General features: G+C 46.9%; 1 protein-coding gene across 1 annotated transcript in view; it reads left to right on the forward strand.

Moving 5' to 3' along the window:
- Nucleotides 1–12,794, forward strand: part of SLC43A2 (solute carrier family 43 member 2) — a 30,129-nt gene that overhangs the window by 10,796 nt on the left and 6,539 nt on the right. Inside the window, exons 5-11 of the mRNA XM_005525798.3 lie at nt 4,336–4,428; nt 5,073–5,206; nt 5,621–5,823; nt 6,486–6,629; nt 9,993–10,131; nt 10,563–10,695; nt 11,557–11,630. Of these exons, the coding sequence (XP_005525855.1) occupies nt 4,336–4,428; nt 5,073–5,206; nt 5,621–5,823; nt 6,486–6,629; nt 9,993–10,131; nt 10,563–10,695; nt 11,557–11,630 (920 nt within the window). The remainder of the gene's footprint in view (nt 1–4,335; nt 4,429–5,072; nt 5,207–5,620; nt 5,824–6,485; nt 6,630–9,992; nt 10,132–10,562; nt 10,696–11,556; nt 11,631–12,794) is intronic.

Raw genomic sequence — 12,794 nt, forward strand, 5'->3', positions numbered from 1 at the left:
ACTTGGCATGTCAAGAGCCATCTTGTGCTGTCACAGGGTGATACCTTGTGGATTCCTTCCAGCTGTGGCCCCTGGAGACAGGTGAGGGAGGGACATGGGGGCACTGTGGGTGACGTGCTCTGCCTTGTGCCTGGGAGGGGACGGGCTGAACGCTGAAAGGGGACACTCAAAAGACTTTTGTAAGGACGTTCATTACCGAGGTGATGAGCCCTGCTTGTCCCGGTGCCAGGGGAGCTTGGTCTGGCTGCACACAAGTGACAGCAAGGTGACTCCCTGCTCCTGCCAGCTGCAGGTGACCTGAGGTGCTCCAGGAAATGGATCAGACCCACTTGTGCAATGGTCCTTGACCACCCCAGGCAGGTTTTGCTTACTGCTTTGTGGCAAGGTGTCTCTGAAAGCCAGCTTGTGGGATTTCAGGTGCTGACACCTCCCGGGATGAGGTGTGATGTGCTGGCAGGGACCCTCAGGCAGGGATAAAGGGGATCTCCGAGGATTAGAGCCTGGGATAGTGCTCCACAAAGCTTTGCCTCTTGAGTTGAAAGCTTTTTTCAGCAACAAGTCCCCAGGGTATCATGAAAGCACATGGCAAGCTGTGGAGCCAAAACAAGCTGCTGTTCCTGGGTGCCTGGCCTGTGGCTTGGGGAGGAGGGGGCAGCCAGCAAACGCTTCCCAGTTCTGGGAATAAGGTCAGGCTGTGCTTGTTGTTAAAATGCAGAGGGGAGATTTCTGCCTCGTGACTTGGTCTTGGCCAATATAAGTGAAGATTGGAAATGGAAACAGATCTGTGCTGGTGGGTCTGACAGCAACACAGGAATCTGGCACTGGTTCTGCTCTGAAGCTATTTCATGCAAAGAAATAAACATGTGTGATAAATTACCACAAAGAGCCTTTTATAGATTGTTCTCTGTCCTGTTTTCCTTTCAAAGAATTACAGCTGCTTTGCTCTGATTTTCTGCTGCAAACAGCCCCCTTGAACCAGAGGGGAGGGGACATCTCTGTGTAGGGAATCTTCTTTGCTCGGAAATATTAGGAGAACTTAGGGCTCTGTGAGCTTTTGTTGGAGAATGGGAACAGGAGTTCCCATATGCTTTGGGCAAAGGGGGCAGTTTGAAGCTTTCCTGCAGAACATATTTTTAGTGTTTGTGTAACTTCCAAATACACCCCCAATGGGGAAAACAAAGTTTAATTGAACAAAAATACCATTTTTCAGTAGCCTAGTCTTCTCTAGTCTTGATTTTTTCCATTATTCTCTCAAACAGTCCTTGCAAGAGGAGGGAAACGGGGTTTGGTAGCAATGCTGTGCTAGCTTCTGTATATGGAATGTCTCTAGGGAAAAGCTGGAAAACAATATAAATTATTATAAACTCACTGTAGGGCAGATGAGAAAAAAAAAATCCACAAGAGGAAATGATTTATCAGTTTAGGATTACAGACCTGCAATAAAGGACTCTAGTAAAAAACAGTTGCGTGTGGCAACATTCACTGAGTGTCTTTGTGACAGGACATAAAGTTAATAGTACATTGAGTATTAGTGACCTTTAAACAAGAGGCTTAAGAGTTTCTGTCGTCATAGGTCTTGCAGAATTGGAGCTGTCATACCAGAATGGGCAGAAGTTAGTGGAGGAGTCACTTCTGGCCTGCGGGGATGAGATCAGAATGAGGATTAGATCCTTTTTGGTGGCAGAAAAACACAGCTCACTTGCTCCATGGCTTGTGTTTTTTGTTGGGTGTTTTTTTTTTTTTTATCCTCCTCTCTTTGGTTTATTTTTTCCAATGTTTGCTACTATAAAGACAGCATGAAAAATGACTGGATAAATACTGCATGTTATTTTTGTAGCTGGTCTTTAGATGATACCTGTGCAGGCACTGCCAGTGCTGGCACAGTCTGAGAGGTTTTCTGTCTTGAAGGGACTTTTCCCCCTTCATCTCCCCTCTGCCCCTCCAGGCAGTCCCATATTTCTCTTCCTTCCAAGTGGTGAGTGTTTGCAGTTTCTGCTTTGATTGGGCTGGATAAGACATTAAATCTCTCCTGTCCAATTTTTTTAATCTAGCTGCTTGCTTGGTGCCAAATTGGATTTGAGGAAATCTTTAGACTTTCTAGGACTTCTGTCCCAATCAAGGCAGAAGCAGTCTTGGGTTCTCCTGGTCATGGCTGCCTGTTCCGTGTCTCCAGCAGCCCTCAGAGCAGGAGGATCCACCTGGAAGTTCCTTGCCTGCAGTATGAAAAAGGCTTTTTGTGGACTCTGGATCTCTGGGGAAAACCAGCCTGAGCCAAGAAGCAGCTGTGTTTGTGCAGCTCTTGCCCTGCCCTGAGCTCCCCAGCAGGAGCAGCAGTTTTGTTGTAATTTCTGGATGTTATTTTAGGTTTGGGGTGTTTGGGATGAAGCAAATGCCCATCCTGGTGACAGCAACCAGCCTTTTTTGCAACCCTCAGATATTCCACTCTGCAGATGCTGCTTTCTGGGAGTGTGTAAATTTAGGCCAGTGCTTCCAAGAGGAGATTTTTCAGCGCCTGGTAACAGACCTTTGGATCCTTTAGCCGTTTCCTGTCTGCAGCTCCCGGGAGCAGCCTGCTGGCAGCTCTCCCGCATGCGGGGATCCGCGATGGGTGTGGGGATGCTCCGCAGAGCAGCGCAGCCTCTTCTGCCTCCTCCTCCTCCTCCTCCTCTGGGGTTCAGGGCAGCATCAGGCTCAGCACATCATTGCTGCTGCTCCCCAGCCCGGGGTTATCTGAGGACCTGGAGCCTGCAGTGCATAGGAAGCTCTGCAGTGAGGGATGATAAACAGCCAGATGGGTCCCGGAGTGCTCCTGCACAGGAATACTTGCCTTGTAAACACGCCGTGACACAAGCCAGATTTGCTTGCCTTATATGCTGCTCCTGGGAAAGATGGATTTGTTTTTCAGCCGTGCAAGGGGAGTGTGATGGCAGCATTTGCTTGCTCAGGCTGGGGCTGGTATTCTCGGAATCATTTTGTTCAGCAGCCTCTTTGCACAGATGAAGGGCTGCTTGTGCTTTCAGTCCTAGAAGGCATCTGCAGTGTCCTGCTTTGAGGCCCTCTGAGGCTGACGTGGTAGTGATGCTCAAGTGAATTTGGGGAGTAAGTGACCCAGAAAAATAGGTGGGAGGGAAATCTGCCAGCCTGCAGCAGAATCTCTGCCCATTGACCAGCTTCAGGAGGTATCAGCCCAGCTCTCCATAGCCTGACAACTTCATTGCTTCTTGTTATTTCCAGTTTCCAGGCCAGCATTTGTGAGTGATGGAAACTTGTTCACTTCTGGTTGTTTAGGAAAACAGGGAGCTCTTCCTTTCCCAGGAGGGTAGGAAGGTCTCCCAGCTGTTTCTGCTGTTGGATCTTGAGTGAAAGTAGGGGCTGGTGAGCCATCCTGGGAGTGATTTTGCTGTTCAGGTGGCTGAAGTGGTTGCTGTGAACTGCTGCTGCCTGTCCTTCCTGAGAGCTTTGCTTTCCCAACAGATCCTTGCAGAACCAGCCTGGTCTGCTCTCAGCAGTGCCAGCACACCTGCTGGGAGCCCAGGCAGTGAAGTGGGGTGGGTGGCAGGAGTAGCAATGTCAGGGTGTTGCTTGCTGCAGAGCTCAGTAGCTGTGCTGAGCAATAAATCCTTGGATATCTGGTGTTTGTGACTCCTTCCCTGCACCTAGCTCTGGAATAGTGTGCTGAGGCATCTGAGCCATCCCAGTGATGCAGAAATGATCAGCATTGAGAGTCTGCTGCCACAGAAGGAGCTGTGGAGATGGCTAGAAATGGAAATGCAAACAGCAGCACCATTTGTGCTTGTCTCTGTTCCTTCTTGTTATAACAGGAACTTTCTGGTCTGCTGCAAAGGATTTGTGTGCTGACCCAAGGTGCATAAGCAAAGCTGGCAGTTCAAGGTGTTGCAGGGTGTGTTAAAGACTGCAGCCTGTGTCTAAGAACCCTTGACTAAAAAGAGGGTGATAGACAATTTGGGAATGTTTGTGGAAGGGGAGAAGTGGTGGCTACAGGTTTGGAGTAAGGAACCCCTAAAGAAAGCACAAGAGCTGGAGCAAATGCTCCTGTGCTGAGGGTGAATGATGCAAAAAAATGCTGTCAGTCTGGAAAGAAGCAGTGCCAGTAAACACATAAATCTTGGATTGTAGACATTCCCTGACTCTGGAGACACAAGAGCAACCTGCAGAGTAATATCTTGAAGAGCTAAATCATGCCTAAGTAAAACTGTCTGCTTCATATTCTGGTATCCAGGAGAATTGATCCTAAATGCCAATGCCTTCTTGAGAAAGCCTCGTTCCCTTGGCAGCAACCTGTTTGAACTGATTTTTCTCTCTCTCTTTCCCCAGCTGCCCAACATGTTTGGTGACCTTCGTTCCACGTTCATTGCTCTGATGATTGGCTCCTATGCTTCCTCTGCTGTGACTTTTCCAGGAATCAAGGTGAGGCTGTGGAATCAAGGCTCCTGACTGGAGGTGTTGTGCTGGTCTTGCCCCATTTAGCAATAATGTGGCAAGAAAGAGGGACTGTTTGCTAAAGCACTTCTTTAGGGATGTGCATTTGCAAGATTTGTCTCCTCTCTCTAATAGAGTCTTCCCAAGTGACTGCATCAAGAATGCAGCAGAGATATTTCAGAAGTGCTGAGTAGAAGTGAAAAACTAAAGATTTTAGAAAAGGTTGTTTTGTTAATCTCTGAGTGTGTATGTATATATATTTATATACATGTTATTTTTAATACACATATGAATATTTTACTGTGCAATTGTCACCAGTGGTCGACTTAGAACATAATTTATGGCTGGCAGATGGCACTGAGGGGACATGAGATGGTCACCTGGGCTGCCTGGATAGATCACCTGGTTCTGAACCAGGGATGTTTCATTGCAGTCTCAGGTGTGCAGGGAAGTTCCTGCAGATTTTCCAAGAAAGTTAATTGTCACAAAGTTGTTTTTTGCTACCACTTGAGTTTAACCCATTTTAAGTGTATCATGATGTTCTTTCCCTGTTCCTCTCAGACCTCATTCTAAGAATATTGAAGCATCTTTCTGCTCCTGTAGCCAAAACCATGTTCCCTTGTGATTCCCAGGTTATATATGACTTTGGGGTCTCCTTCATCCTTATTCTGCTTGTCTGGGCAAGCTGTGCAGGACTCGTTTTCCTCAACTGCTTCTTCAACTGGCCCCTGGAGCCTTTCCCAGGACCAGAAGACATGGACTACTCGTAAGTCTCCAGGGCTAATCCCATTCCTCTCCTAATCCTCTAGGAAGAGCTGTCACAAAGAATTTAGAGGAGTAGATAGGGAACCCCTTGCATATTGTTTATTGCCACCACCTTTAAGGCTGAGGATTTCTGCCTGCCACTAGCATGTGAATACCTGTGGAAAGTGGAGCTTTCCAAACTATGGGAATTATGAAGGAAAAATGATCTGTTCCTGGTCATAAGCATTTTTATATTGATTTATGCTGAGTTGGCCCAGGGAAAGTATATCAGTGTGCTCTGGATCAAAACCATTTGTGGGTATGTAATGGAAACCAGTGCCTTGAATCCACAAACAGCCTTTCTGACTCCTGCAATGTTGCTGCCTCTGACTCCTCACCCTATGTTGCAGCTCTCACGCTCTTTGCAACCCAACAGGGTGAAAATAAAGTTCAGCTGGCTGGGATTTGACCACAAAATTACTGGGAAGCAGTTCTACAAGCAAGTGACGACTGTGGGGCGCCGTCTCAGTGTGGGGAGCTCCATGAAGGGCCCCAAGGAGCCGGCAGCTTTGCAGGAGAACAACAAGCTCTGTCTGTCTACAGTGGACCTGGAAGTGAAGTGCCAGCCTGACAGTGCAGGTGTGGTTCTGGGGGTGCCCCAGGGTGCTGGCACAGTCCTGTTGGCCTCCCTGATCTGCTCCAGACCTGTTTGGAAGGCAGCAATACCTGATCCAGGTGTTGCCAGGGCCTCGTGCCAGCCACCAGGACTGGAACATGAGTTATATAAGGAATCCTGTCCTTGTGTCCTTCCCTGAATACAAATGGTGTGGGGACAACACAGGGGCGCTGATGTGGCTGCAGGGGGACAGGGCAGGTGGTCACTGCTGGCTCTTAGGTGAATTGCTGCTATCATGACCAAGCCTTCTTTACTCTGGGGCATCATAGAATGGTTTGACTTGGAAGGGACCTTAAAGATCATTTTATTCTACCTCCTTCCACCAGAACACATTGCTCAAAGCCCTGTCCAACCTGGCCTTGATGGTGAAAACAATGGTTTGAGGCTTATTTTGTCCTAATCCACTGAATCAGATGATCCTTCTTTCCTGCCTCCTTGCCCCAGTCACTGGTAGCCAAACTCCAAGCATCTGCAGCTGTTGATTAATTATGAGAGTTTGTAAGGCACCAGGTGAAGTCCTTGGAGCTGCCACTGGCACTTCTAGCCAGGAGGACCTACTAGGCCGAAATTGTAAATGTTTGCCAGGATGTACTGCCTTCTTCAGAGATTGTTATTCCTTCTGCAGCTACTCCCTCCTTCATGAAGAGTGTCTTCAGTCCCATCCTGTTGCTCAGCCTTATCACCATGTGTGTCACTCAGCTGAGGCTCATCTTCTACATGGGAGCCATGAACACCATCCTCGAGTTTCTGTCTGGAGATGAAAGTCAAGGTAGGGGAACCTCTGAAGACCTTTACCCGGTTCCTTGGGTCTGCGGGCTGACCCAGACTTGGTCAGTGAAGGTAGAGCAGCTGATTACTCAGCAGATACTCTGTATGGCAATCCATGGTGTCCAAGTGCACTGACAGCTGCTGGGAGGGTCCAGGGAAGGGCTGGCACCAGCCCAGCACAGAGGGACAGTGAGGTAGATGCTTGAATGTCAAGCTAATCTTAGCCCTGTGTCTGTCAAATACTTCCCCATGTCAGTTCTCCACATAGGCTGTTACAAGTAACCTCTGGGGGTAGACTGTGATAATTATTTCAACTGGAAAACCTATTTCATCAGGTATTTGCTTAACTTATCCCAAGCAAGCAGAGAATGCAGAGCAGCTGACTCTCATGAGTAATGGTTGGACTGTGCCTCAGCCCAGCACCCGGGGGTGGAAGAAGTGAAGTCAGAGCTGGATTTTTGTGCAGCTTGGTGGGTGCTGGGGAGGCTCAGGGGTGCTCCCTGTGCTGGACTCCCTGCATTTATAGTTCTGATGAAGTTCATGGAGCAAACAGGAAAGAGTACATTAGTTTAATGCTGAAAATACCCAGGATTGCAAAATAGGATTTAGCCTTTTTTTGTTTTGTTTTTGTCCTTTGTAGTAAGATCCAGTTTGAACTTGTTAAATCTGGATTGCATGAAGCTGATAAATCAAGAGGCACTCCTCTGAAAACAGGAGTGAGCTCTGGGGGAGGGAAGGAAACTCCAAGTGCCCTGGCATTCCCTGAATTGCTTTGTTTCTTGAACCTCTGACAGCCTGCAGCATTCAGCTCTTTATCTCCTGGCTCAGGAGCCAGCTTAGACATTAAACAGCAAAACAGGACAAACTTCACACTGCTTACCTTTCCCAACACTGCTTCCTTTTCTGCTTAACTTGTAACTCTGACACCTCTTTAAAAAATATTATTTATTTTTACCCTGGCTTGCTGTACTGGTTTAATTTTCATTTCTTTCCTTCTCTCCCCCTCCTTGGAATTTCAGAATTAATATTAGCAATATAAGCTGCCAATTGTGTTTAGATCAAGCTCCTTGCTAAAGCAGGGATTGTGCCCCTTGAGCATACTGCAATTTTTCTGTGCCACCTTTAGGATTTCTTCCTATTTTTTCCCTTCCTCCCCCTGAATGTAGCCTGGGCTCATTGCAGTGCAGTCGCTGTCTTGGTGTTTCCATGGCATCAGCAAAACAGTTTTATTGTCTGGTCTCAGCAGTGTCAGGCTCTGCTGCAAGAGCAGTTCCAAGGCACGTGCAGCTCTCTAGAAATGTAATCTGTGTGTGCATCAGGAGAGGATGGGATGCTGCTCCTTCACATTCCTCATTCTTCCTGCATTTATTCTCTTGGGTGGGATTTGCTCAGAGAGCTCCCTCCACCTGCCCTTGGGAGCACTGAGCAAGGAGAGAGGAGAGCTGAGTCAAACCCTGCAAGTGTTGTGGTCAAAGAAAAGTTAAATATTCCCAGGAGCAGAACTGGAGAGAAGGATATGGGGAAAATCATGCAGATAAGTAGTAAAGTCTTTAATTGCAGTGAGGCACAGTGTCCTTGAAAGTTCTTTCTGTGCAGGTTATGGTGACTTAGACCTGTCAGGAAACCAAAAGGTGGAGAGAGAAGTCAACCTGTGGCTACTAACCTGCTGAAACCCCCCAACAGATGAGGAGGAAACTTAAGGGTTCATTCTGTAAATGACTGTGTAATTGTGTTGTAGGAAAGCAGGGGAGAGTAGACTTGTTATGCCTAGAACCTGGAATTTGTATCTTTCATAAAATGTCACCTCACTCTCAAATGTGGTGATACTGAGAGACCTTGAAGAGAATCAGGACTGGAAAACTCAGCTGTGTGAGGTGCTTGCTCGGGGTAGTTTTGAGGGCAAAGCATCTAGAACAGGGAATGTAAAGGCTTGTGCCCACGTGCTCTTCCTTTGCTAGGTATTCTTGCTTTTTCTCCTCGGGAAAGAATGCTTTTTAAGATGACAGATAAGCTGAGGGGGCCCTGTTTTTTAGTAGCTACTGTCTTTCCTCCCTTTCTCTTGCTGACCCCATAAATTTCACTCCCTAATTCAAGCTGGCCTCTGCCCCTGCTGTTTAGAGCCTAAGATTAAGTGTTCAGGGTAGCATAAAGAGGCAAAACATGACAGCGTGGCTTGCTTCTTACCCTGTATTAAAAAATAACCAGACAACAGTAAATCAGCTCCTGCAGTGCTCATGGGGAGTGATGCCACCTGTTTCTCTTGGCTGCAGTAGTTGCTATAATGAGAGGGGATGTGGGGTCACTTCAGAGCTTATCTTTGTGGGAGGAACGGGGCCATGAATGTGAGTTTGGAGGTTGGAAGTTCCTCTCAGCTCCTTTGCCAGCAGCTGGAGCCAGGAAAAGATCACCAGGTGCCATGCTTGGGCACAGCAGAGCAACCCTGCTGGAGTTTGCTGCAACTGTCTAGGAGAGAGAGGTTTGTTGGAAACTTTCTCTCCATTACCAAGTGGATTTTGGTGGAAATCTTAGGCTAGACTTAAAGACAGGAGGGATAAATTAAAATTTGAGCTGTTTTGCTTGCAGGGCTGTAACTTGTGCTCTGTGCTGAGACAGGCAGTTTCAGAACTACATCCTTATTTCGGAGCTGTGGCACACCATGACTCACCAGCCCTTCTGTGTGGTGCCTCAATCATCACGTGGGCTGCCAAGGGGAAGTGGAAAAAAGCCTTGCAGGGTGGGGGAACTGCTCAGTAACAGGAGGGGGCAATTTCTTCTGAGTCTGATGGCATCAGCTTTCCCTTAGCAAGCCACAGGAGACACTTCTCTCATTGTTAGCACAAAATTTTCATCACTTTGAGCTTTTTAACAATTGCTGGCAAACGCTGTGATTTTTTTGATGTTCATCTCCTGTCCACTTTCTTCCAAACTTGTCCATTGAGCACAAACTGGGTTAGCCCTCACCTTCCCAGCCTGATTGTCCTGACTGGAGCATCCCAGCTGGACCAGCTGTAGCTGCAGCTCCCAGCAGGGCAGGAGAGGAGATGACTAAAGCAGTCTGGCTGTGCAGCACACAAAGCTTATAAAATCTTTTCCTGCCAGTCCTGCCCAGAATAAACCTCACTGGCACTAAGTGGGTGCTGTGTCCCCATTTTTGGAGCCCTACCTGCTGCTGCCTACAGAATTCCAGTGCAGGATCAGAATGGCTGAAGGAAGAGTGCCCAGCACGTCCATTCTGATGTCTGGAAGGCTGATGAATGGCTGGGCTTTTAATAAGAGAGGTGATCAATGGGAAGGTTTTTGTCATATTTTCTTTCTATCACTTGGACTGAAAACTATTTTTTATTTTTCTTTTTTTCCCCTGCAGTGGCTCTCTACACTTCCATTTTTGGGGTCCTGCAGCTGCTGTGCCTGCTGACAGCGCCTGTGATTGGGTGTATCATGGACTGGAGAATGAAAGAGTGTGACGATGGCTCAGAAGAGAATGAGGAGAGCAACGCTGAGCAGTGCGTAGTGTGTGCCACACGGGACATGCAGCCACCTGGCAGGCCCCCTCTGCTCTGCCTTATGTGTTGGGGGATGAAAGACTGAAAAGAATATTGGCTCTTCAGTATAGAAAAGAAAGCCTGAAGGAAGACTTGATAATTGCAGAGGAAATGAGCAGACTATCTTCCATGTCCACTAAGATCAGTCAAGAAGAGCAAATTTAAGTTGTAGCAGGAGAGGCTCAGACTTCCCTCCTAGCCTAAGAGTAAGAGTAACATCACTGAAATAATTACCCAGATGTTCCTCAGCTTCTACTGGTGGAGATCCTCCATAGGCAGATCTGTAGCCAAGCTGGTGTAGATAGAGTTGATGTGATGTGTGGAGAATCTTGCTGTGAGTTCCAGCAGCTGCTGGAAGTGTGTTTGTAACACAGGTTTTGCTGTCCTTCCAGAGGTGACAAGAAAAAGAAAAAGCGTGATCGTCAGATCCAGAAAATCACCAACGCCACCAATGCCTTTGTATTCACCAACTTCCTGCTGGTTGGATTTGGAATCACCTGTCTTATTCCTAATCTACCCTTGCAGGTGAGAAGGTGAAATGGGTGGGGGGCTGGCAGGATGACGGGACAGTGCCAGGAGAACCTGCTGGTGGTGGCAGGAGGGCTGGGACAGGCACTGCTGGGAAACTTCCCTGCTTTGGAAGCCCCACTTTTAGACCTGAAACAAATAACACTGTGCAGTTTAGATCTCTTGGGAAAACCTGAACAGGCAGCTACAGTTAAAGTGCCAGTTGGTTCAGAATTTATTTGCACTTACATGTTTCTGCAGCTGGCCTGCGTGATGACGAATTCATGCCCACCAAGATCCTCTCAGCAGTGCCTGTACATTTAAACTGGGCTTGATTTAAGCTGCTGAAGGTTGGAAAAACTTGCTGCAAGAAGCATAACATGGTGATGCGTACAGCACGTTATTCCTGCGTCAAATGCTGTGCCCAATGGAACCTGTGGGATTATAAACCTGTTAAAATATTTATTCTGTGGCACCACCTATTTTTGGCAGAGGATTTATGCTATACTTAAACACACCTTGATGATGTAGGCAAACAGCTGCAGTTTGCTCCTACTTGCGTGTTGTCTGCAATAACTTGTGGAAAATTAACTAAATTGGTGGCCATGGAAAAGCATTGTGATCCTGGCCACGGGTTGCTGGGGACACGTCCTTGCAGCAGAGCCCTCTACAAATGAGAGAGGTCTTGTGTGTGTATGGAAAGTGAGGAAAAGCAATGCATGGAGACAAATTTCTTCCCTTGTGCTGATATTTCAGGTTTTGGGTCTGCGTTTCCCAATCCTACCTAAAAAGAACAGCTTTTAGGAATGGCTGGTGTTGGGGTCTGGCACACCTGAGTGGGTGCCTAGGATGTGACACTTTTCTGCTTCTTTTCTTCAGATTCTGTCCTTCATTTTGCACACAATTGTCAGAGGATTCATCCACTCAGCTGTGGGAGGCCTCTATGCAGCTGTGTAAGTCTCTGGTTCCCTATAAGATGTGACTGGCCAGATAAACTGGTTTGGGATGATGGGCTGTCCAGGGGAGAGGGAGATCAGGAATGAGGTCTTCATGGTCAGAGGGGAAAAATGATGCAACTTGTTTCCTCAGTCACCTCTAGATGTGACAATAGCTGGACTGAAATCCCGGTGCTTTCCTTGTTTAGCAACAGAGACAGGCAGAGCTATGTGTGGGCCTCACGTGAGACTAAACTATTGACACTCAGGTTATATAGTAAAAACTCAAGGCTTTTTTTTGTCTTGTAATGAGCAGATATGTGCATGTGCCCAGGTAAAACATTAACATGACTGAAAACATCGCTGCTGCTGCTCTCCTCTGAAGTTCACATTGGTAAAACATTGCTCAAGATAGCATTAGTGATGCCTCCTTCCTTTCCCAGGACAGATCAACCATCCTGTTTCCAACTTAGCAAGTTATCAATAGCTGAATCTAAATACTCTCTTCCTCATTAAGCAATGTTTTTGGCCTTGTAAACAGGTCTGTCCCTCAGTGCTGAGAGGTTGGACAGAGGAACAAAGAGGAGCTGTTCTCTTTTAGGGAATCAGAGATTTGTTGAGGTGGGAAGGGACCTCTCAAGACCAAGGTCAGCTAATGCAGGTTCTCCAGGAGTGCAACTGATTTTGTTTGGATATCTCCATGGATGGAGACTCCACAGCTCCACAGACTCTTTATATTAAAGGTTAGATCCCCATGTCTGGGGAAGCCAGACTAGAAAACACATTTAAGACGCTGCCTCAAAAATGTATAAACTTTTGGTTCCCTGGCAGCCAGAAGCAAAATACTTTTGTCTTGGGCAAAGTAAATAAATGTATGTTGCAGTAGGTATCACCTTACTTGTAAACTAATCCTATTTGACCATTGCAACTCTGGAACTTCCTGGAACTGAGGTATTTTTGCTTAGAATATGACTTTCTTGAATATTTGAAGATTTTGATTTGCTTCTTTTTTTCCAAGTTTATTTTAACCTGACCCTTTTAAAGACTGCTCAGTCATGGAAAGAGAAAGATGAAAGAAATTTATTTTTCCATTAATATTATCTGATACCAGTACTTGCCAGTCAACAGTGTTGTTTAGTTTGACATAGGATCAGACTTGTCCTCTAAAAAGGAAAACACTAA

This window comes from Pseudopodoces humilis, chromosome 23 (genome assembly GCF_049639895.1).
Source record: "Pseudopodoces humilis isolate 2021_Gansu_Grassland_sample_001 chromosome 23, ASM4963989v1, whole genome shotgun sequence".
Classification (NCBI taxonomy): domain Eukaryota; kingdom Metazoa; phylum Chordata; class Aves; order Passeriformes; family Paridae; genus Pseudopodoces; species Pseudopodoces humilis.